The 26,017-nt window shown below is 45.6% G+C and overlaps 1 protein-coding gene across 2 annotated transcripts in view; it reads right to left on the reverse strand.

Annotated features, from left to right (window-relative positions):
• Nucleotides 1-26,017, reverse strand: part of TRADD (TNFRSF1A associated via death domain) — an 87,046-nt gene that overhangs the window by 27,959 nt on the left and 33,070 nt on the right. The window contains exons 1-2 of one of the 2 annotated variants that reach the window (XM_077455195.1): nucleotides 10,168-10,301; nucleotides 3,456-3,594 (exon numbers count right to left, since the gene is read on the reverse strand). In XM_077455195.1, the coding sequence (XP_077311321.1) occupies nucleotides 3,456-3,585 (130 nt within the window). In that variant the 5' untranslated portion in view covers nucleotides 3,586-3,594; nucleotides 10,168-10,301. Of the gene's footprint in view, nucleotides 1-3,455; nucleotides 3,595-10,167; nucleotides 10,302-26,017 lie in introns of those variants that run through there. The other variant, XM_077455186.1, reaches the window with a different exon arrangement.

The raw sequence follows: 26,017 nt of genomic DNA on the forward strand, positions 1-26,017 counted from the left end.
GCATCTCCCCAATCCCAGTACCAGCTGGCGGGAAATATTCTCCACCCGCTAGCTGTCAAATTGTTTAAAAAATGCAGCTGTTCGGGGCTCCGCCCACCTAGGAACATCATTATCAAATTCATGACAATGAACAGATTCACGTCCTGTCAGGGGAGAGGAGCTTGTGTGTTCCCAGTACAGAGGAACACCGATCGGTCTCCTCCCCTTGTGAATCCCCTCCCCCTACAGTTAGAATCACTCCCTAGGCAACACATTTAACCCCTTTATCGCTCCCTAGTGTTAACCCCTTTCCTGCCAGTGACATTTATACAGTAATCAGTGCATTTTTATAGCACTGATCGCTGTATAAATCTGAATGGTCCCAAAATAGTGTCAAAAGTGTCCGATATGTCCGTCACAATGTCACAGTCACGATAAAAATCGCAGACTGCCGCCATTACTAGTAAAAAATATAATAATAATTAAAAATGACATAAATCTATCCCCTATTTTGTAGTCGCTATAACTTTTGCGCAAACCAATCAATATACGCTTATTGCATTTTTTTTTACCAAAAATATATAGAAGAATACATATCGGCCTAAACTGAGGAAAACTTTTTTTCTTTTAATTGGGATATTTATTATAGCAAAAAGTAAAAAATATAGTTTTCTTCAAACTTGTGACTCTTATTTTGTTTATAGCGCAAGAAATAAAAAACGCAGAGGTGATCAAATATCACCAAAAGAAAGCTCTATTTGTGGGGAAAAAATTATTTGGGTACAGTGTAGCATGACTGCGCAATTGTCATTCAAAGTGCGACAGTGCTGAAAACTGAAAATTGGCCTGAGCAAGAAAGGGGTTAAAATGTCCAGTTTTGAAATGGTTAAGCCCTCGTTCACACTGAAGGCGAGTTTGAAATCCCGCAAATTCGTCTGAACTCGCACGATTTCAAAGCCGCAATTCAGTCCGACTCCAGGGGGCTACTTGAAAGACATCTGTGCGTGTTCATGCCCAGATGTCTATTGAAATTGCCCTTAAAGTCACCAAAAGTAGTACAGGAACTACTTTTGAAATTAGTAAAGCCCCCGTTCACATCAGCGCAATTTGAAATGCGATTTGACAGGTCAAATCGCATGTCGATTCCATGTGTATGGGGGCTTTATTGAACAAGCTGAAGTTAGCAGCTGATTGGCTACCATACACAGCTGCCCCAGATTCTGAGTGCTCTAGTGTTAGTAAAATCATCCCCACTGATACTGATAATAAATAAATAAAAAATGCATGTTTTTAACCACTTGCTTACTGGGCACTTAAACACCCTTCCTGCCCAGACCAATTTTCAGCTTTCGGCGCTCTCACATTTTGAATGACAATTACTCAGTCATGCAACACTGTACCCAAATGAATTTTTTGTCCTTTTTTTCCCACAAATAGAGCTTTCTTTTGGTGGTATTTGATCACCTCTGGGGTTTTTATTTTTTGCGCTATAAATGAAAAAAGACCGAAAATTTTGAAAAAAAACGCATATTTCTTTGTTTCTGTGACAGAATTATGCAAATTATTAATTTTTCTTCATAAATTTTGGCCACAATTTACACTGCCTGATATCTTTGGTAAAAATAATCCAAATTAGTGGATATTATTTGGTCTTTGTGAAAGTTAGAGAGTCTACAAGGTGTGGTGCGAATCGCACAAAATTGATCACACCTGATGTACTGGTGGCCTATCTCGCTTCTTGTGACCCGAACAAGTCAGGAAAGTACAAATACCCCCCAAATGACCCCTTTTTGGAAAGTAGACATTCCAAGGTATTTAGTAAGAGGCATAGTGAGCTTTTTGATGTTGTCATTTTTTTCCCACAATTCTTTGCAAAATTAAGATTTTTCATTTTTTTTTCTCCACAAAATTGTCATTGTAATAGGTTATTTCTCTCATATGGCATGTGTATACCACAAATGACACCCCCCAAAAAATTCTGCTACTCCTCCTGAGTATTACAATACCACATGTGTGGGACTTTTTCACAGGCTGGCCACATAGAGAGGCCCAACATGCAGGGAGTGCCATCACATGTTCTAGGAACATAAATTACACATCTAACTTGTTGACTATTTATTACACTTTTGAAGCACCAGGACAATGACACGTGACACTGATGACAGATGGCACTGATACGTGGCAATGATGACACTTATACGTGGCACTGATGACAGATGGCACTAATGACAGATGGCACTAATATGTGGCACTGATGACACGTGGCACTAATACGTGGCACTGAAGACACGTGGCACTAATGACAGATGGCACTAATACGTGCCACCGATGACAGATGGCACTAATACATGGCACCGATGACGCGTGACACTGATCACAGATGGCACTGATAAGTGGCATTGATGACACGTGACACTGACAACAGATGGCACGTGACACTGACAGGTGGCACTGATGACAAATGGCACTGATACGTGGCACTGATGACAGATGGCACTAATACGTGGCACTGATGACAGATGGCACTATGTGGCACTGATGACACGTGGCACTGATGACAGATGGCACTTATACGTGGCACTGATGACAGATGGCACTGGGGACAAATGGCAATGGGGGCAGGTGGCACTGGGGTGGATGGCACTGGGGGCAGGTAGCACTGGCGTGGATGGCACTGGGGCGGATGGCACTGGGGCAGGATGGCACTGCTGGGGGGGGGGATGGATGGCACTGATGGGGGAGAATGGATGGCACTGCTGGGGGAGGATGGATGGCACTGCTGGGGGAGGATGGCACTTTTTTTTTACTTTTTTTTTTTTTTAGCAAAGCAGACCGGCTGCCGCTGCAGCCATTCATCTCTCCCCTCTCACACTCTGTGTGAGGAGGGAGAGTGGCGCTGAGAGATGATCTCATATGTTTACATATGAGATCGTCTCCCATTGGACACGCCGATCGCGCTGTAAACGGCCGCTGTGATTGGCCTTTACAGCGATCTGTGTTTGCCTGTCCCCGGGGGACACGGCGAACACAGAACTTCCGCGATGCGCGCCCGCGGTGGCGCGCATTGCGGAAGTAAACATTAGGACGTCCAGGGACGGCCACCCGGACGAACGTGCCTGCCCTACGGCCGTCATTCGGCTATAGGGCGGGCGCGAGGTGGTTAAAATCCTATCTACAATCTACAGTCTTTGACCCTTTGTCCCTAACCCTGACACTGACCTAGATCAAACCTGACCAAGCTATTTTAACTTTAATATATATGTATATCTTTTTTTTATTTTTATTTTTTTACGCACACTTTATTTAAAGCATCAAGGCTGCAGTATTTGTGCCGCTCCCTCTGGCTGCCATGGTAGAATTTATCTGGGTGATTGGAGGGCAGTAAAACTGTGGCTCAACTGCCTGTTTTTTTACCGCCTTATGGACTCCCATGTGAAAAAGTCCTTTGAACTAACAGGTTCTTTAATTTGCTCTACCTGACAAGGCATCCCAGAGTGTCTTGTACATCAAGGGTTTTTTGGTGTCATACGCCGCACACAGAGAGTTAGGATCAGTATGTATGAAGAGGTAAACACTCCCAATCCATTCGGTGGGATGTGACGCCATCTCAGAGGCCTGAAAGACACAAAACAACAGAAAGCTTATTTAATTTACTTTATCTGTTTATATAACCCTAAGCCACCAGGTTCATCAGGTATTTCACACTGGTTTTAAATGGGGGGGCCTACATAGGGTTGCCACCTTTACTTCAAGCCAAACCCGAACACTTTAGCGGTCTGGGACAACTTTGGGTGCCCCAAGGAGAGTAGCAATTCTGTGCGCATAGTGTGCCACAGAAAACAATGGGTGTGGCCAAATTGCAGTTGCTGACATCATCACCCTGCCCCCCAGTGATGCCAAACCTGCCCCCAGAGGGCCGCCCGCAGCTCCTGGGTGGCAACAGATTTGTGTGTGACTATCTTGGTTACTTGGGGAGCCACAGCCCAGTCTGAATAATATGTCCGGGTTTCAGTCCGCCTGGAACCCAAACACATGATTCAAAACACGGACTGTCCGGGTGAAACCCTAGGCTTACAATACCTGCAGTGGTAGCTTTTCAAAAGAATAAAGACTTCTAGTGCAGTCAACTGGAAAGACAGGGAACTATTAACTTGTATTCCCACTCCTCATGCACAATGGACGGTTTTAACGCTGCTGTTTTTTGTTTTTATCTGCCCCTAAACACCCCTCTATGTCAGCCTATGTGTCTGTGCCCACATAGGCATTTAGAGACAAAAAAATAAAAAATTAAGAAATATATAACCCCTAGAACCATAGGTTCAGTAGAATGGGAAGGGGGTGCACCATCGTCCAAAGTATAATAAATATAAATATAGGGAGTTCAGTCAACCGATCCCCCAAAAACAAGGGAGAAATGGACTATCACGGTACTGGTTTGAATGATGTAAATTCAGATAGTAAAAATATATAATTTTATTAATATAGAATTAATATCAAATCAAAAAAACACATGATCAAATACATATTAAAATGTATGGTAGCAATTCCCAAGGAGGGAGGATCACATTGGGATAGTTGTTCATGGAAAACATGTCTCACAACTAGTCCTCTTTGGGGACCATTATGCTGGTGACGTCATCACCACCCCTGTGTCCAAACAGACGGGTTATCTTTGGTTGTGTATGGCCGACACACCAGGTGCTGTACTTTACATGTTGAACCGGGAGTTCTGCCATTTTTTTTTTTTTAAAGCCAGCAGCTACAAATACTGCAGCTGCTGACTTTTAAAATAATGACACTTACCCGCTCAGCGCGCCCGCGATGTCGTCACCCGAAGCCGATCTCTTGATCGTCTCTCGGGTGCTGCCGCCGCCATCTTGGGTATGGAATCAGGAAGTGGAGCCTTTCGGCTTCATTTCCCGGTTCCCTACTGCGCATGCGCGAGTCGCGCTGCGCAATAAGGATGGTCCCCGCTGTCTCTGGGATCCGTGTGTTTCCCAGCAGGCAGCGGGGGACTTTCGGAAAAGGGTGTAGATTCTGCGGAAAGGGGCGTACCTTCTGCAGAATCTACGCCGGAAGTGGGTGCAGGTACCTGTACTGTACAGGTACCTGCACCCCCCTCCCCCCTGAAAGGTGCCAATTGTGGCGCCGGAGGGGGGGAGGATTCCAATGAGCGGAAGGTCCACTTTAGGGTGGACCTCCGCTTTGAGTACTATGGATTTTATCAATCCAAAGGATTTTGCACTATGTGGAGATTCTTGGTCTTCTTTTTGGTGCCATTTTCCATCTCTACCTGACGGGTGACACCGGAAGTGTGAAACATCATTGAGACGTGGAAAAGGCCCCGGCTGGGTGTGAAGCCACGGGTCCTTCGCGCCCCCCTATAACAAGGAGTTCACCAGAGCTGGTAAGTTCTCTACAGCTGGTGATGGATTCACAAGTGGTTTGATGATGGATGATGGACCCTATCGAGTTTCAGTGGTATCTTCAACAGATCAATTTATTGTGGACATTTCACGTTTTTTGTTGCATTTTTCTAATTCACATATTTATCACATCCATTTGTAATTTTTTCTAATAATTGTTTTTGGTTCATATTATTAACTAGCACGATTCCCATTTTTTCCACTTTTGCTTGTGTTTGTCTTACACTAATGCCCTGTACACACGGTCAGACATTCCGACCACAAAATCCGTCAGATTTTTTCCGACAGATTTTGGCCGAAACTTGTGATGCATACACGCGGTCGCACAAAGTTGTCGGAAAATCCGATTGTTCTGAACGAGGTGACGTCGAACACGTACGTCGGGACTATAAACGGGCCAGTAGCCAATAGCTTTCTTCTCTTAGTTTATTCTGAGCATGCGTGGCACTTTTTCCGTCTGAATTGTCTACACACGATCAGAATTTATGCGATCGGATCTTGTTGTGGGAAAATTTTAGATCCTGCTCTCAAACTTTGTGCGTCGGAAATTCCGACAGAAAAAGTCAGATGGAGCCCACACGGTCGGATTTTCCGACAACATGATCCGATCGCACATTTTCCGTTTGGAAAGTCCGATCGTGTGTACAGGGCAAAATAATTTTTTGAATATTTGTATTTGATTTTTGTTTTGCGCAGTTATACACAATTTTTTCTATGCATTTTAATATGTATTTGATCATGTGTTTTTTTGGGGGATTTTATATGAATTCTCTGTCTTAATAAAATTATATAAGAGATATATATATATATATATATATATATATATATATATATAGTGCCTTGCGAAAGTATTCGGCCCCCTTGAACTTTTCAACCTTTTGCCACATTTCAGGCTTCAAACATAAAGATATAAAATTTTAATTTTTTTGTGAAGAATCACCAACAAGTGGGACACAATTGTGAAGTGGAACGAAATCTATTGGATATTTTAAACTTTTTTAGCAAATAAAGAACTCAAAAGTGGTGCATGCAAAATTATTCGGCCCCTTTACTTTCAGTGCAGCAAACACACTCCAGAAGTTCAGCGAGGATCTCTGAATGATCCAATGTTGTCCTAAATGACTGATGGTGATAAATAGAATCCACCTGTGTAAATGCACCTGCTCTGTGATAGTCTCAGGGTTCTGTTGAAAGCGCAGAGAGCATCATGAAGACCAAGGAACACACCAGGTAGGTCCGTAATACTGTTGTGGAGAAGTTTAAAGCCGGATTTGGATACAAAAAGATTTCCCAAGCTTTAAACATCCCATGGAGCACTGTGCAAGCGATCATTTTGAAATGGAAGGAGTATCAGACCACTGCAAATCTACCAAGACCTGGCCGTCCCTCTAAACTTTCAGCTCAGACAAGGAGAAGACTGATCAGAGATGCAGCCAAGAGGCCCATAATCACTCTGGATGAACTGCAGAGAACTACAGCTGAGGTGGGAGAGTCTGTCCATAGGACAACAATCAGTCGTACACTGCACAAATCTGGCCTTTATGGAAGAGTGGCAAGAAGAAAGCCATTTCTCAAAGATATCCATAAAAAGTCTCGTCTAAAGTTTGCCACAAGCCACCTGGGAGACACACCAAACATGTGGAAGAAGGTGCTCTGGTCAGATGAAACCAAAATCGAACTTTTTGCCCACAACGCAAAACGATATGTTTGGCGTAAAAGCAACACAGCTCATCACCCTCAACACACCATCCCCACTGTCAAACATGGTGGGGGCAGCATCATGGTTTGGGCCTGCTTTTCTTCAGCAGGGACAGGGAAGATGGTTAAAATTGAGGGGAAGATGGATGCAGCCAAATACAGGACTATTCTGGATGAAAACCTGTTGGAGTCTGCAAAAGACCTGAAACTGGGACGGAGATTTATCTTCCAACAAGACAATGATCCCAAACATACAGCAAAATCTACAAAGGAATGGTTCACAAATAAACGTATCCAGGTGTTAGAATGGCCAAGTCAAAGTCCAGACCTGAATCCAATCGAGAATCTGTGGAAAGAGCTGAAAACTGCTGCTCACAAATGCTCCACTGAGCTTGAGCTGTTTTGCAAGGAAGAATGGGCAATAATTTTAGTCTCTCGATGTGCAAAACTGATAGCGACATACCCCAAGCGACTTGCAGCTGTAATCGCAGCAAAAGCTGGCTCTACAAAGTATTAACGCAAGGGGGCCGAATACCGTATATACTCGAGTATAGGCCGACCCGAATATAAGCCGAGGCCCCCAATTTACCCCCAAAAAAACTGGCAAACTTATTGACTCGTGTATAAGCCAAGGGTGAGACATGCCTGTCCATCCCTGTGTGTGTGTCCGTCCATCCCTGTGTGTCCGTCCATCCCTGTGTGTCCGTCCATCCCTGTGTGTCCGTCCATCCATCCCTGTGTGTGTGTGTGTCCATCCATCCATCCATCCCTGTGTGTGTGTGTCTCCATCCATCCATCCATCCATCCCTGTGTGTGTGTGTCTCCATCCATCCATCCATCCCTGTGTGTGTGTGTATCCATCCATCCGTGTGTGTGTGTGTGTGTGTGTGTGTGTGTGTCCAGCCTACCTGTGTCCCGAGCCTTTGTCCCGAGCCTCCGTCCCGTGCCTTGCCTCCTTGCCTCCGTGCCTTGCCGCCGTGCCTTGCCTCCGTCCCGTCCCGTCCCGTGCCGTGCCTTGCCTTGCCTCCGTCCCGTGCCCTCTTCGTCGGCGCCTCGGCGGCCATTGTAAAATTCAAAAGCTGCGCCGCCGCCTTCGCCTGTGATAGGCGGAACACTGAATTTCCCAGCAGCCTGTGTTCCGCCTATCACGTACATCGTATCATCCTCGTCCGTAGTACAAGGATGATACGATGTCCGTGATAGGCGGAACACAGGCTGCTGGGAAATTCAGTGTTCCGCCTATCACAGGCGAAGGCGGAGCCGGAGGCGCGGCTTTTGAATTATAGAATGGCCGCTGTCTGTCTGCTCGACACGCTGATCGAGCGGGCAGACAGCGATGACTCGAGTATAAGCCGAGGGGGGCACTTTCAGCCTCAAAAAAGAGGCTGAAAATCTCGGCTTATACTCGAGTATATACGGTAATTTTGCACGCCCCACTTTTCATTTTTTTATTAGTTAAAAAAGTTTCAAAAATCCAATAGATTTCGTTCCACTTCACAATTGTGTCCCACTTGTTGGTGATTCTTCACAAAAAAGAAAAATGTTATATCTTTATGTTTGAAGCCTGAAATGTGGCAAAAGGTTGAAAAGTTCAAGGGGGCCGAATACTTTTGCAAGGCACTGTATATATATATATATATTACTATTGGTTTTTACATCATTCAAACCTGTACCGCGATAGTCCATTTCTCCCTTTGTTTTTGAGGGATCGTTTGGGGACCAAACGCCCTATTTTTCTATTACAAAAAAAAAAAAAAAAAACAGCCAGCATGTTCAGGAGCAGCTGCGTTTTGGCAGAAAAGAAACGTTTAATGCCCTGTACACACAGTCAGAAATTCCGCTGGAAAATGTCCGATCGGATTATGTTGTCGGAAAATCCGATCGTGTGTCGAACTTTTTTCCATCGGAATTTCCGACGCACAAAGTTTAAGAGCAGGATCTAAAATTTTCCCACAACAAAATCTGATTGTTTAAATTTCGATCGTGTGTAGACAATTCCGACAGACAAAGTGCCACGCATGCTCAGAATAGACTAAGAGACGAAAGCTATTGGCTACTGGCCTCTTTATAGTCCCGTCGTACGTGTTTGACGTCACCTCATTCTGAACGATCGGATTTTCCGACAACTTTGTGCGACCGTGTGTATGCAAGACAAGTTTGGGCCAACATCTGTCGGAAAAAATCGGATTTTGTTGTCGGAATGTCCGACTGTGTGTACAGGGCATAATACGTTACACTACGCTCGCTTAGGGCTTGAGTATTCATTCATTTCAGTGGTCAGAATCATTATTATTCTGGCCACTGAAATGAATTAAACGGATTGTAAAGTGAATTTTTTTTTTTTTTTTTTAAATAACAAACATGTTATACTTACCTCCACTGTGCAGCTCGTTTTGCACAGAGTGGCCCCGAACCTGCTCTTCTGGGGTCCCTCGGCGGCTGTCTCGGCTTCCTCCCGCAGGTGCTTCTCACGTTCATGTGAGCTCCCTCGCATGGTGAGAAGCACCTGCGGGCGCGCTCCCATGATACAGCCGGCGGCTATAGCCGCTCGCTGTATCACATGGCCCCGCCCCAGGCGCTCCACATCAGTGGATGTGATTGACAGCAGTGCGAGCCAATGGCTGCGCTGCTTTCCATCCATCCACTCCAGCCAATCAGCGGCCAGGCTGAACGGTGGAAAGGACGGCGGGGGCGAGCGCGGGATTTTCGAGGGGTGAGGTAAATAAAACGGGGGGGGGGGGGCTGGGGGCACAGGCACTGTCAGATGTTTTTTCACCTTAATGCATAGAATGCATTAAGGTTAAAAAACATTTACCTTTACAACCCCTTTAACATCCAAGCGTTTGGCGCATCTAAACATCTTACACGCGTTTACAAACGTCAAGCATTTTTTTTCCTGCCAAAACGCTGCTGCCAGGAGGAAAGACATCTAGGAAAGATAGCAAAACGTCCAGTACGCATGAGGCCTCGCAGTCAAATTGGAGATAACCCCGCTATAGCTTTGTTATGTGTTCCAAATCACACAGAATACCGCAAAATAATTAAAACAAAAACGATTTCTTACCTTTTCTAGGTGCTTGGGGCAGGCCTCAGAAAGACTTGCAAGCTCCTCTGAACAAATGACAGGACACTCAATCTGTCCCCACTGACAAAAAGGGGGACACACAGAGGGCAAGTTATCATAACTGGAGCTGTCAGAATCTGGAGCATGGCAACCAATCAGCTTCTAGCTGTCATTTTCAAAGCTTAGCTGAACAAGCTGAAGCTGATAATAATATTATCCAAATTTAAGAAGGGGGGGGGGGGGGCGAAGGCAGGGGAAAAGTATTTTTTTTTTGACGGGCGAAGGTCCGCTTTAATTTCCCAGCTCATAAAACACAAAATCGCTGTTAATCTCCTTGCTGGGAAAGGCGTGCCTTTTCCTGTAAATCATACTGGGCATTCCCAGATTCCAACGCAGAGCCCTGTAGGTAAAATTACTACGACGGAGCTACCTAATTTATTCATAAACTGCTTTCCTTCTTCTAAAAAATGTGTAAAATGACAGCTGACGGTGTGCATGTAAAGCAATCATGTTGCATTTATTTCAATTTTTTTTCATTTATATGTTTATTTTGGCTTCTACTCCACATACCACTGGCTTTATTTCATTAGAGCAGTCAGCTAGCTCAGAGATGTTGAATATACACCAACCACAAAATGTTCTAGTAAAAAGGGACTTCTGTAAAGACAAGCTATAAGGCTGGATTCACACCTATGCATTTTTAGTGCTTTTTGCATTTTTGCAGATTTGCACTACAGTCCATTTAACATGGTTTCTTATGGAACACGTTCTGTAGTGCAAATCTGCAAAATGCAAAAAGCACCTAAAAATGCATAGCTGTGAATCAGGCCTAAAAGGTAAAGGCCTCACCTTGACCATATGTGAGCTGAAGCAAATCGCGCACAAAAACTGACCACTTAGGCTGGGTTCACACCTATGCATTTTTTCTGCTTTTTGCATTTTGCAGATTTGCACTATAGAACATGTTCCATAGGAAACCATGTTAAATGGACTGTAGTGCAAATCTGCAGAATGCAAAAAGCACAAAAAATGCATAGGTGTGAATCAGGCCTTACATATATCTACAGAAACTTTTGTCAACACTACTTTTTTGTTATAGTGCCTAAAATAAATGCAACCATTGAGGCTTGATTCACACTTTTTTTTCACACTTTTCCAGGTTTGCACTACAGCTGATTTAACATGGTTTCCTATGGAACACGTTCTGTAGAGCAAATCTGCAAAATGCAAAAAGCACTAAAAATGCATAGGTGTAAATCAAGCCTAAGAATGGGCAGTTCATGTACGTTTAAAGGCAGGTGTCCCAATACTTTTGGTGATATAGTGTGTATGTGTATATATTATATATATATATATATATATATATATATGCGCTGACTCATGCCTGACCTCACAGAACGGGGCGCTCTACCTAAAAGAGGCCTAGCATCTGAAGACATTACCAAGTGGTAAAGTAGTTAGCTGCACTTGTCTACAAGGATACTGGGCAGAAGCTCTGTGTGATGGAGGTGTGGCTGAAACAGAACACACATGGAGATCGAGAGGGATTTTAGGGCCCACTGACCAAGGCTACACACGACCGGACTTTCCGGCAGAAAAGGTCTGAGGGGCTCATTCCGTCGGATATTACGATCGTGTGTGGGCTTCATCTGACTTTTTTCTTCAAAAATTCAGATGGACCTAGAAACAGAACATGTTTCAAATCTGTCAGACGGAATCAATTCCTATCAGGAAAACCGTTCGTTTGTATGCTGGTCCGACAGACCAAATACGACGCAAGGGCAGCTATTGGCTATTGAACGTCCTTTTCTAGTCCTGTCGTACGTCATCATGTTCAAAACTAACGGACTTTGGTCCGTTCGTGCGTGGGCAAATCAGTTTGGTCATAAGTCCGTCGGAACTCCATCAGACCTTTTCTGCTGGAATGTCCGGTCGCGTGTACGCGGGCATTAGAGCCCATTAATTGCATTGTGCATTCCCAATGTATAGACAAGGCAATTTGCCTTATGTCCTATTGTTTCAGTTCACAACAACCTGCCGCTTTGGTGTGCACTAGAAATACGGAGGGCAGATTAATTTTTAGGATGGATTCACACATGCAATTTTAGTGCTTTTTGCATTTTGCAAATTTGCACTACAGTCCATTTAACATGGTTTCCTATGGAAGACGATCTGTAGTGCAAATCTGCAAAATGCAAAAAGCACTAAAAATGCATAGGTGTAAAACTGGAGAGTGCAAAATTTGGTGCAACTCTGCACAGCAACCAATCAGCTTCCAGGTTTTATGGCCAAAGCTTAATTAAAGAAGCTGAAGTTAGGGGCTGATTGGCTACCATATAAGGCTTGTCCAGATTTTGAGTGCAACAGTTTTAGTAAATTTACGCCAATGTGTTGCAGCGCACTAAGCCGCTTCGCAACATGCTGCTCTGCATGAAGTTAAATGAAATGTAATTTTGTGACATTTTAGTAAATAAAATAAAAACAGAAAAAGTCAATAGTACAATGCATTGTAAGAACGCATCACACTGCCCCTTCACAGTGCACACCAGCAGGCATGCGTTATGAACATAATGTGTGCCTAATGGTGTACACGGCACTGCACCTGCGGTGTGGTAAGGAACACAGCACATCAGTGTGAAAGCAGCCCTATACTATTATACCCAGTGTATTGTTTCACATTGACCTGAAGATCTCCTTTTCCTGCTGCTGGCACCACTCTGGAGACCACTAGCCGGATAAGAGGCGGGGTGCAGTTGGTATCACTCCGCATAGGACAGGAGCCGCAACTACAGAGGAGACATTGGCTTATGTGGCACTTGCTCCCTTCTACAACTCTATTGCCCCGTACACACGATCCGACTTTCCGACAACAAAACCGTGGAATTTTGTCTGAGGGACTTTGGCTCAAACTTGTCTTATATACACACCGTCACACAAACGTTGGCCAACAACTACGAACGTGGTTTTTCAGCTCTTTAGCGCCACCGTTTGGGCTCCTTCTGCTAATTTCGTGTTGGTAGAAGTGTTGATTCACACTTTATTTTCACGCTTTTCATTTAGCGCTTTTCATTTTGCACTTTTCAGTTCGTTTCTGAATGGCCGTTCGTCAACCAGACATGTTGCGGAATCGGAGGAGATAACGTGTTATTTATTATTGGCCTTGGAGTTATTGCTTTGACATTATATTTTTGGTTAAATAATGATTTTATTTGGTATATTTTCTATATTTTTGGATGCATAGAATGCACTTTTTGGTTAAGTTCTATTGGCAGATAGCATGTCTAATTTTATTTGTTTTCTTTTTTTAATGCACAATAAAAAAAATGTGTAGAATAATTCTTGGCTATGTGTTTTACTTCAAATGACAATTTGGGAGTAGGCAGTTACATTTTAAAAAATACAATGTAAAATTGACAAGGGGCACCAACATTGACCTTTGATCTTAAAAACTACGGGATAATGGTGTTGTGGTAACTTGCACAAATAAAAAAAAAACATAATAATATTATTCTTGATATCACTAGAAAAAAAAAAGCCTTTGAAAATTAATTTGTAATAACTCCATCAGTATCACCAGCAAATCAGCTTCATTATTATCCCATTAAAGAAGAAGAGAATGTGCGCTGCATTTGGAGATGTCATAATTTGCCACGTCACAAATGTTAACTCTCCATTACGAAGCTATTTCACAAGACCGACCGCTTCTGCTTCCGAGCTTGCGCGTTTGTACTTTTGACTTTTGTCTGACGGACTTGTGTACACACGATCGGAAAATCCGACAACACACATTTGTTGGTGGAAATTTTGAGAACATGCTAGCCAAGTCCGCCAACAAATGTCCGATGGAGCATACACACGGTCGGACTTACCGCCAACAAGCTCACATCCAACATTTCCCGTCGGAAAATCCGATCGTGTGTACAAAGCATTAGGCTTGATTCATTTCTATGCATTTTTTGCATTTTGCAGATTTGCACCGCAGCCCATTTAACATGGAACACGTTATGTATAGCAAATCTGCAAAATGTAAAAAGCACTAAAAATGCATAGGTGTACTCTGTTTGTACCATACTTGTTTTTCTTCAATAAATTGAAATTTTTTGACCGTGAAAAATGCATAGGTGTGAATCAGGGATGAGCTCAGGTGTGTTCGTGCAGAGCACGCCAGGAATTTGGCGCAGCGCTGCGCTAATCACAGGCAGTGGGACATTTCCCGATCTCTGCAGCCGCACATCAGGAAATGTCTCCTGTGATTAGCGCAGCGCCATGCCGACTTCCTGGCGGGCTCTGCACGTGAAGTGTGCGAACACACCTGAGCTCATCCTTAATGTGAGTCAAACCTTAGCAGTCGGAAACCGCGTTTAATACAACATAACACTTAGGCCTGGTTCACACCTATGCATTTTTTCTCTAAGCGTCGTCCAGGACAGCCCATGAGACCTATGGCTCTCCCCACCAGATAAAAGAGCGGTCCTCCAGGCCCCATGTCAGTATTAGTGTTTCCAAAGAGCGGTCCTCCAGGCCCCATGTCAGTATTAGTGTTTCCTCCGGACGGGGAGGTAACATGTTTCCTAGGTCTCATGAGCATGGCTCCTGACCTAGTGGCGTTTTTTTTTTTTTTTGTTTTGTTTACAAAGGTTTTTTATTATGTGGAAGGTCAGAGTATAAAATGGATACAATGATGGTACAGGCATACATACAAATAACATTGACAATAAGTGTAGTACAGGTTAGATGAGTAATAGAAAAAAAAATGAATAAAAGAAATTATATATATATATATATATATATATATATATATATATATATATATATATATATATATACACTTGTATACACATATATACTTACACAGTGTTGTAGTTTTGGCTATTCGGGAGTGGTAGTGGAGGGAGGAGTTAAATAACGACTTATGCGTATATGTTGAGACGGGGAAGTGGGAGAAAGTGAAGAACCGGACCAAAGCTCCCCCTCCCTCACCTCATACCTCCATCTCCCTCCTAAGTTATAGGAGCAGTGTGCCATAGAATTCTTCTTTTGAAAGAGGGGCATTGAATCGTATAACATGTGGTGAATTCTTTCTGAAAGTTTGATGTACTTCATGCGGGTAAGGATTTGTGGCCAAGATACCGTAGTGGAGCGCCAATTAAAAGCTATGGCCCAATGTATAGAGCTAAGGAATGTATGGATTAGGATTGTGTTATATTTTGGAATGTCTTGTATAGGAAAGAATAGGAGACATATTTGGGGCGTAAGAGTAAACTTTCTGCTGGATATTTTTTTCTAGCTCCTGTGGCGTTTTGGGGTGGTATTCCTACCTTCTTAGGTCCCAGAGTGGCATATCCACCAGAGGAGTAGGCTTGTGGCCGCTGTCCCTGCTTCTCAGTGCATGGGGAATGCCAGGACCGCAGTGTACATCGGAGCTCCGGTCTGTAAGCCGCATGGCTGCAGTCAGCTGTTCACTCCCTGTTAAACAGCAAGTCTGGATTGTGCAGGGTTAGCCCTTGTACACACGGTCGGAGATTCCGACAACCAAATCCGTCGGATTTTGTCCGACGGATCTTGTCCGAAACTGTTGCATACACACGGTCGGACAAAGTTGTCGGAAAATCCGATCTTTCAGAACGTGATGACGTAATTTCGTTACGATGGGACTACGTTCAGGCTAGTAGCCAATAGCTTTGATGTAGGAATTTGATCTGAGAATGCGTGGCACTTTGTCCGATTGGAATTCTCTACACATGATCGGAGTATGTCCGATCGGAGCATTTTGTGGGAAAATATTTCCGGCAAGTTGGAAAATTTGGACCGACGGATATTCCGACGGAAACAGTCCGATGCAGACCACACACAGTCGGAATATCCGACAAAACGCTCCGATCGGACACATTCCGTTGGAATCTCCGATCGTGTGTACAAGGGCTAAGAGAGGAAGCCGCGCACATGAAGAGGCTGAACTTACGCGTTCCAAGCTGACCCACAGGAAGTACCTGGCAGGGTCACTTCCGGGGCGTGTGACGTCATCAGCGGGCGCTGGAGACGCTAGTTCCTGTCTCTAAATGGCGCGCACAGTGAAGCTGGGAAACTGGTGTTTAAAAGAGTGAAACCCAGCAGAGGCTGCGGACCACTACATGGGGCATGATGGACTCCTCTGCGGTACCTGCAAGGCGGTGGAAGCCCTAACACCGGCACCTCACAGGTAAGCCTGAAGTGTATTCTACTTACTTGCACATCCTGTGAGTGTTCTCCCCCTTGTAACCAGTAGGGACTAGGTGAAGGGGGCTTGTTTTTCCTTTCCTCCTGCATGGGGTGTTATGGAGTGTAGGCCAAGACTCGGGACAGGGCTGAAGCGCAACCAACAAAAAGGAAATGTGCGGTTTGCGGAAACAAATTGAGCTTCTTATGGAGAAAAGCAGTTTGCCACACCTGTATAGATAGCCTAGTTAAGGATGACCTGGTAGTCTCCGGTCAGAAAATGTCGACTCCTGTTAGAGATGAGCTTACGTTTACGTTTAGCTAATTTAAAACTCTGACAAGATTCATGCTCATCAGTGCTGCCCATCAGTGCCACCCATCAATGTCGCCTATTTGTGCCCATCAGTGCTGCCTATCCATGCCACCTATCAGTGCTCACCAGTGCCGCCTATCAGTGCCCATCTGTACGGCATATTAGTGCCACCTAATCAGTGCCCATCAGTGCACATCAGTGGAGGAGAAAAATTACTTATCTACAATATTTACTGACAGAAACTTATGCCGCGTACACACGACCGGACTTTTCGATGGATTAGGTCTGACGGTCTTTCCGACGGACTTTCGGCGGAGTTCCAACGGACTTTCCGAATGAACGGACTTAGCCACACACAATCACACCAAAGTCTGACGGATTCGAACGTGATGACGTATGACCGGACTAGAATAAGGAAGTTCATAGCCAGTAGCCAATAGCTGCCCTAGCGTCGGTTTTTGTCAGTCGGACTAGCATACACACGAACGGATTTCTCGGTCCGGCAGAGTTCCGGTGGAAAAATTTAAAACATGTTCTATGTTCTAAGTCCGCCGGATTTTTGGCAAGCAAAGGTCCGATGGAGCCCACACAAGATCGAATTGTCCGATCCAATATTTTTTTTTTAGATCTTTTTCTTTTTTTATTAAAAAATAAACAACCCAGCAGTGATTGAATACCACCGAAATAAAGCTCTATTTGTGTGAAGAAAATTATTAAAAATGTATTTGGGTACAGCAGTGATGGCGAACCATGGCACCCCAGATGTTTTGGAACTACATTTCCCATGACGCCCATGCACTCTGCAGTGTAGGTGAGCATCATGGCAAATGTAGTTCCAAAACATCTGGGGTGCCAAGGTTCGCCATCACTGGGGTATAGTGTTACATGACTGAGTAATTGTCATTCAAAGTGCGACAGTGCTGAAAGCTGAAAAATGGCCTGACCAGGAAGGGGGTAAAAGTGCCCTGTATTTTAAAGTGGTTAACCGCTTGCTGACCGCCACACACACATATACGTCAGCAGAATGGCACAGGCAGGCAAATGGGCGGTTAAATTTGTCACCTTTCGGGCACGTGCGTGCCCACGGGTCCCGGGAACTCTGTTTGCCGGCAGCCCGCGATTGTGGTGTAGAGAGGTAGAACGGGGAGATGCCTATGTAAACAAGGCATTTTCCCATTCTGCCTTGTGTCATGACAGAGATCTCACTTCCTAGGACACACGTAACCCCTTGATCACCCCCTAGTGTTTAACCCCTTCTCTGCCAGTGTCATTTACATAGTAATCAGTGCATTTTTATAGCACTGATCGCTGTATAAATTACAATGGTCCCAAAATAGTGTCCAATGTGTCCCCCATAATGTCGCAGTCATGATAAAAATCGCAGATCGCCGCCATTACTAATAATAAAAAAATAATAATAAAAATGCCATAAAACTATTTCTTATTTTGTAGATGCTATAACTTTTGCGCAAACCAATCAATATACGCTTATTGCGATATTTTTGGTTAAAAAAAAAATGTAGAATACATATTGGCCTAAAGTGAGGGAAAAAATGTGTTATTTTTTTTTTAAATATATTTTTGGGGGATATTTATTATAGCAAAATAGTAAAAAATATTGCTTTTTTTTCCCCAAAATTGTTGATCTTTATTTGTTTATAGCGCAAAATATAAAAACCGCAGAGGTGATCAAATACCACTAAAAGAAAGCTCTATTTGTGGGAAAAAAAAAAGACATAAATTTTGTTTGGGTACAACGTCGCACGACTGCGCAATTGTCAGTTAAAGCGACGCAGTGCTGAATCGCAAAAAGTGCTCTAGTCAGGAAGGGGGTACGTGTCGAATTGAAGCTCAGGTTTCCCTGCGAAGAGAAAAATCAGTTGTTCAGCGTTTCACGTCAGTTTTTTTTATCAGGATCAGGTCAGGGTTGCATGGGTATCAGGTCAGGTTTACATCAGGATTTTATCCTGTTCACAACGGAATGCATTTGTGAATCAGATGCGTTTCCATAGAAGATAATGCGCTTGCAATTCGCACCGCAATGCCCAGAAAACGCACACTTTTTTGGGCAATGCGGAGTGCGAATGCAACGCACATACGTGAACCATCCTCATTCAAATGAACGTATTTTAAAATGTCATGTGAATTGGATGCATAGGTGTGAACCAGGCCTAACATCCTGGTAAGCTAGCCTCATGTATGGCTTGCCTTCGTCAGCCTGAGGTTTTTCAGCTGTTGTCCTCTAATAGACTTCAAAAATCTGCAGTTCCACAAAAACCACAACTTCCCTGACCCTTATCTGTATTGATCAGCAAGTTATAGTTTCACAACCCTTGTTATGTAACCTTCACATATTTCTTAATTTTCCACAAAGACCTCGCAACTGGGACCTGAGGAACTATGTTGTTGACATGCAGCCTAGCATACTTCATTCTAAACTAAAGAAGGTTAGGCTCAAGGGAAACAAGAAAGGCATTTCTGATGTTATTGTTTGCTGACAGAAAAGAATGATGAACTAGAAACTCCAGATCACGGTTCAGCAACCTGTAGATTGGGGACAGGTGACTGGTAGATCTCGGTCTGGGCCTTTCCAGAGCATCAAACAGTGCAATCCAGAGGGACTACTTGTAAAGTTATGCCCCGTACACGCGGTTGTATTTTCCGACAACAAATGTTGGATGTGAGCTTGTTGGCTGAAAGTCCAACCGTGTGTATGCTCCATCGAACATTTGTTGTCTGACTTTCCGCCAACAAATGTTGGCTAGCAGGTTCTCAAATTTTCCGCCAACAAAACTTTGTTGACAGGGGATCTATGTACAGCCATGTCCTTTTCCCAGGGACGCCTGAATGACCGAACCTGGCGGTATATGATACTTCAAGATATCCATTTAACAAGGATGGAGACTCTGGCTCGCCTGCTTGTTCCCTACCTTTGATTTTTTTATGGAACGCTGTTTTTACAAGGGTTGGTTTATACCACCCCTCTAACTGCGTCTTACCATAATCTACCTTGTATTCCGGGAACGTAAACGAGCACCTCTGCCTGGCCTACAAGTTAGAATTTTTGTATTTTTCTCGAGCCTCCTAATATTCAATAATTGGCCGCGATTCTTCACTCAAAGGAATTTAACTAATTAAGCCCCCGAAGAAGTGTTAATCTGACGCGAAACATGTCGGGCATGGGACCCTTATCAGCATTTTGCCGACTTGGATGTATACCATGTTCTAACTTGTGACACAAGTATGGCTATTAAGTCAAGGATTTGTATTATGTGACACTGTTGATTCACCTGTTGTGCTGAATATGGCCTCATTGACGTATTTTTCTATCTGTGTTTTTAATTAAATTTTGTATTGTTTGTATTAATAAAAATTTACTAATGAAATACTTGTTCTCCTCCTGGTGCCTATAAAGTCCATAAAGTCCCCATAACAATTTTTTCTGTAACAAAACTTTGTTGCCGGAATTTCCGATCGTGTGTACACAAGTCAGACGCACAAAAGTTCACGCATGCTCGGAATCAAGCAGAAGGAGCCACACTGGCTATTGAACCTCCTTTGTCTCGGCTCGTCCTACGTCTTGTACGCCACCACGTTCATAATTGTTGGCCAACATTTGTGTAACCTTGTGTATGCAAGACAAGTTGGAGCCAACATCCTTCGAACAAAAACCCACGGTTTTGTTGTCGGAAAGTCTGATCGTGTGTACAGGGCTTTAGAGTTGTAGAAGGGAGCAAGTGCCACATAAGCCAATGTCTCCACTGTAGTTGTGGCTCCTGTACCATGCGGAAAGTGATACCAACTGCACCCCCCCTCCTATCCGGCTAGTGGTTTCTAGAGTGGTGCCAGCAACAGGAAAAAGGAGATCTTCAGGCCAATGTGAAACAATACACTGGGCATAATAGTATAGGGCTGCTTTCACACTGATGTGCTGCGGTTTATCCACACCGCAGTGCAGGTGCTGCGCTTAAAAGGGTTGTAAAGGTAAATGTTTTTTCACCTTAATGCATTCTATGCATTAAGGTGAAAAAACATCTGACACTGCCTGCGCCCCCCCCCCCCCCGTTTTACTTACCTCACCCCTCGAAAGTCCCGTGCTTGTCCCCGACTTCCTCTTCACCACTCAGCCTGGCCACTGATTGGCTGGAGTGGATGGATGGAAAGCAGCGCAGCCATTGGCTCGCGCTGCTGTCAATCACATCCACTGATGCGGAGTGCCGGGGGGCGGGGCCGTGTGATACAGCGAGCCGCTATAGCCGCCGGCTGTATCACGGGAGCGCGCCCGCTGGTGCTTCTCACCATGCGAGGGAGCTCGCATGAACGTGAGAAGCACCTGCAGGAGGAAGCAGAGACAGCCGCCGAGGGACCCCAGAAGAGCAGGTTCGGGGCCACTCTGTGCAAAACGAGCTGCACAGTGGAGGTAAGTATAACATGTTTGTTATTTTAAAAAAATAATAATTTTAACTTTACAATCCCTTTAACCATAGACTTCCATAATATCCTGCAGTTTTACCACCCCCAACTTTACAAGTGAATAAGCTTTAAGGTGCTGCTGCTAAATGCAACTAAGGCCGCGTACACACGGGCGGACTGTTGGCTCAACTTTGTCCGCTGAACAGTGTTTCAGCGGACAGTCCGCTCGTGTGTGGGGCTTCAGCGGACAGTTTCAGCGGACAGTTTGACGAACAAAGTTTTTCGGAAATTCCGAAAAACTGTCCGCTGAAACTTGGTTTGAGCGAACAGTCCGCCCGTGTGTAGGCCACTTTCGAAATGAGCAAACTGTTCCCGCTCGGAGGGAAGTCTGCTAATTTCGAGCGCGTGTGCAGGTAGGCGGGGCCCACGACGGAGACGTCGCGGGCTCCGCCGCCTGGAATGGACTTAAAGGGGAACCCCAACGCCGAAAAAAATCGGCGTGGGGGTCCCCCAAAAGTCCACAACAGACCCTTGTACGAGCACGCTACCCGGCCGGCCAGGAAAGGGGGGCGAGCGAGCGCGCCCCCCCCCTCCTGAGCCGTACCAGGCCGCGTGCCCTAAACATGGGGGGTGCCTTGGGGAAGGGGGGGCCGCGCGGCCCCCCCACCCCAAAGCACCTTGTTCCCATGTTGATGAGGACAAGGGCCTCTTCCCGACAACCCTGGCCGTTGGTTGTCGGGGTCTGCGGGCGGGGGGCTTATCGGAATCCGGGAGCCCCCTTTAATAAGGGGGCCCCCGGATACCGGCCCCCCACCCTATGTGAATGAGTATGGGGTACAATGTACCCCTACCCATTCACCTGTAAAAAAAAATATTTTATTGCACAGCTCCGGGGGTCTTCCGTCTTCGGGGGTCTTCTCGCCGAACTCCTCCGCTATCTTCTTGTAGCTCTTTTGCTAGCGGAGGAGTCCGGCTTTCTTCCTCCCCGCCGCCGGCCTCTTCTCCCGACTTCGGGGGTCTTGTCCCCCTCTTCGGTTCTTCTGCCGGGCCACCGCGCCTTCTTATAGCTCTTTTGCAGGCGGTGGCCCGGTCTTCTGTCGCCGCTGTTGCCGCTGTCGCCGCCGCCTTCCGTTCTTGTTCTTCTTCTTGTTCTTCTCCAGGAGATGTTGACACGTCGCTCTCTCCGGCCGGAATGCCAGAGCCGCGCTGAGCGGCCACTTATATAGTGACAATGGGGCGGTGTCACATGGTATATGTCACATGGGTTGGTCACATGGTGACCCCGCCCCCTTACGATGTCATAGTCCCCATGTGACATCAACCCATGTGACCAACCCATGTGACATATACCATGTGACACCACCCCATTGTCACTATATAAGTGGCCGCACAGCGCGGCTCTGGCATTCCGGCCGGAGAGAGTGACGTGTCAACATCTCCTGGAGAAGAACAAGAAGAACAAGAAGAAGAACAAGAACGGAAGGCGGCGGCGACAGCGGCGACAGAAGACCGGGCCACCACCTGCAAAAGAGCTATAAGAAGGCGCGGTGGCCCGGCAGAAGAACCGAAGAGGGGGACAAGACCCCCGAAGTCGGGAGAAGAGGCCGGCGGCGGGGAGGAAGAAAGCCGGACTCCTCCGCTAGCAAAAGAGCTACAAGAAGATAGTGGAGGAGTCCGGCGAGAAGACCCCCGAAGACGGAAGACCCCCGGAGCTGTGCAATAAAATATTTTATCTCGTGTGTTGTGTTTTTTTTTGGGTACTTTTATTTTACAGGTGAATGGGTAGGGTTACATTGTACCCCATACTCATTCACATAGGGTGGGGGGCCGGTATCCGGGGGCCCCCTTATTAAAGGGGGCTCCCGGATTCCGATAAGCCCCCCGCCCGCAGACCCCGACAACCAACGGCCAGGGTTGTCGGGAAGAGGCCCTTGTCCTCATCAACATGGGGACAAGGTGCTTTGGGGTGGGGGGGCCGCGCGGCCCCCCCTTCCCCAAGGCACCCCCCATGTTGAGGGCACGCGGCCTGGTACGGCTCAGGAGGGGGGGCGCGCTCGCTCGCCCCCCTTTCCTGGCCGGCCGGGTAGCGTGCTCGGACAAGGGTCTGTTGTGGACTTTGGGGGGACCCCCACGCCGATTTTTTTCGGCGTTGGGGTTCCCCTTTAAGTCCATTCCAGGCGGCGGAGCCCGCGACGTCTCCGTCGCGGGCCCCGCCTACCTTGACACGCGCTCGAAATGAGCGGACTGTTGCCTCGTGTGTGGGCGAGTCCGCTCATTTCAAAAGTTGCGCGGACTTAGTACGACGAACAAAGTTTGCCGTATTTGTCCGCTCAAAAAGTGCCGTGTGTGGGCGTGTTCGTTCATTCAAAAGTTTGAGCGGACTGTTTGACAAACTTAGTTTCGGCAGACAGTCCGCCCGTGTGTACGCCGCCTAAGGGCTCATTCAGTGCTGCTCCTCTGAAAAGCAATCCCAGTGTGTGATGATAGGTGGGGAGGTTGCGATATGTTGCCTTCTCACCACTAGGGATGAGCCGAACACCCCCCCGGTTCGGTTCGCACCAGAACTTTCGAACGGACCCCACGTTCGAAACGAACGTTAGAACCCCATTGAAGTCTATGGGACTCGAACGTTCGAAATGGAAAGTGCTCATTTTAACGGCTAATATGCAAGATACTATCCTAAAAAGGGTTTGGGGACCTGACTCCTGCCTCAGGGGACATCGGTCAATGCAAAAAAAGGTTTTATAAACGGCCGTTTTGGCGGGAGCACTGATTTTAATGACGATTAAAGTGAAAAAAAAAAGTGAAATATTCCTTTAAATATGGTGCATGGGGGTGTCTGTAGTATGCCTGTGAAGTGCCACGTGTTTCCCGTGTTTAGAACAGTCCCTGCACAAAATGACATTAAACGGAAATAACACCATTTAAAACTGCTTGCGGTTTTAATGTTATATCTGATTCCTGCAATATGGTTGAAAATCATTCAGAAAAATGGCATGGGTAGCCCTCCCTGACCATTACCAGCCTATTTGGGTCTTGTACGCATATTAAGGGGAACCCCGTACCCATATTAAAAAAAGGAAATGCGTGTGGCCCCCAGGCCCTATATACTCAGAACAGCAGTATACAGGCGGTGCAAACAAGACAGGGACTGTGTAGGTTTGTTGTGTTAAGTTGAATCTGTTTGTAATTTTCAACTGGTACATTTTTAAAGTGTAGCTCCAGTCAAAAAATACTATTTTTAAGCTTTTTGGAAAACATAGGGAAGGGTTATCACCCCTGTATAATTTGTTTTGTCGTCCATCTTTTTTCATCTCACTTGCTGCTGTCTGATGTTTGTAAGTTGGATGTTAGTAAGTAGGGGCCTGCCCTATATGCTCTGCAGAAATGGCGGAACAAGGTGTTGGTTTTGCCACAACATTGTAAGCCCTGAAAGTGACTCTTGGTGGGCGCTGGAGCGCCCTGCTGTGAACGATTATATCAAGAATTGTAATTACATGCCATTGTTGAACAGTGGTAGAAAAATTGACCTTTGGTGGTTGTGGTGCTGGTGCCACAACACTATAAGTCCTCACCGTTACTCTGGGTGGGCACAGGAAGGGGCCCTCCTGTGAAATATTATATCAAGAATTGTAATTACATGTCCCTGTTAAACAGGGGCAGAAAAATTGGGCCTTAGGCACTGGTGCCATCATACTGCAACCTCTGCCATATACTCTAGTTTTATTGCAGGAATTAGCCCTGCTGCAAAGCATTGCATCAAAAATTGTACTTAAACGCCCCTGTTAAACAGGGGCAGAAAAATTGGGCCTTAGGCACTGGTGCTGGTGCCATCACACTGCAACCTCTGCCATATACTCTAGTTTTATTGCAGGAATTAGCCCTGCTGCAAAGCATTGCATCAAAAATTGTACTTAAACGCCCCTGTTAAACAGGGGCAGAAAAATTGGGCCTTAGGCACTGGTGCCACCACACTCCAACCTCTGCCATATACTCTAGTTTTATTGCAGGAATTAGCCCTGCTGCAAAGCATTGCATCAAAAATTGTACTTAAACGCCCCTGTTAAACAGGGGCAGAAAAATTGGGCCTTAGGCACTGGTGCTGGTGCCATCACACTGCAACCTCTGCCATATACTCTAGTTTTATTGCAGGAATTAGCCCTGCTGCAAAGCATTGCATCAAAAATTGTACTTAAACGCCCCTGTTAAACAGGGGCAGAAAAATTGGGCCTTAGGCACTGGTGCTGGTGCCACCACACTCCAACCTCTGCCATATACTCTAGTTTTATTGCAGGAATTAGCCCTGCTGCAAAGCATTGCATCAAAAAATGTAATTAAACGCCCCTGTTAAACAGGGGCAGAAAAATTGGGCTGCTGGCATCACCCAGAACCAAAAATGTTCTTCCAACATATCAGCGGAGGAGGAAGAGGATAGACAATCAACATAACAGGACAGTCACTCAGCATCAGCATAGGCAGTCTTGAAGGGATGTGGTATTTCAAAGAAAATTATTCGGTTACATCAGCTTCAGGTGCTTGGTAGCTGTGGGTGATCCAAGACTGATTCATCTTGATGAAGGTCAGTCGATCAACTGATTCGGTGGACAGGCGCACCCTGTGATCGGTAACAAAGCCACCAGCAGCACTGAAGGTGCGTTCCGAAAGAACGCTGGATGCAGGACAGGCCAGTAGCTCAATTGCATACTGTGCAAGCTCTGGCCAGTGATCCATCCTCAAGACCCAGTAAGCCAGAGGATTTTCAGTGGGAAAGGTGTCCAAGTCTGACCTTGCCCCTAGGTATTCCTGCACCATGTAAATTAGACGCTGGCGATGGGTGCTGGAACCAATCATACCTTGGGGCTGCGGACTAAAAAATTGTCTGAAAGCATCAGTCAGACGGCCACCTTCTCCACCGCTCCTTCTGACTGA

Source organism: Lithobates pipiens, unplaced genomic scaffold (assembly GCF_037356315.1).
Source record: "Lithobates pipiens isolate NorthernLeopardFrog02 unplaced genomic scaffold, aLitPip1_a1.2 Scaffold_10, whole genome shotgun sequence".
In the NCBI taxonomy this organism is placed as follows: domain Eukaryota; kingdom Metazoa; phylum Chordata; class Amphibia; order Anura; family Ranidae; genus Lithobates; species Lithobates pipiens.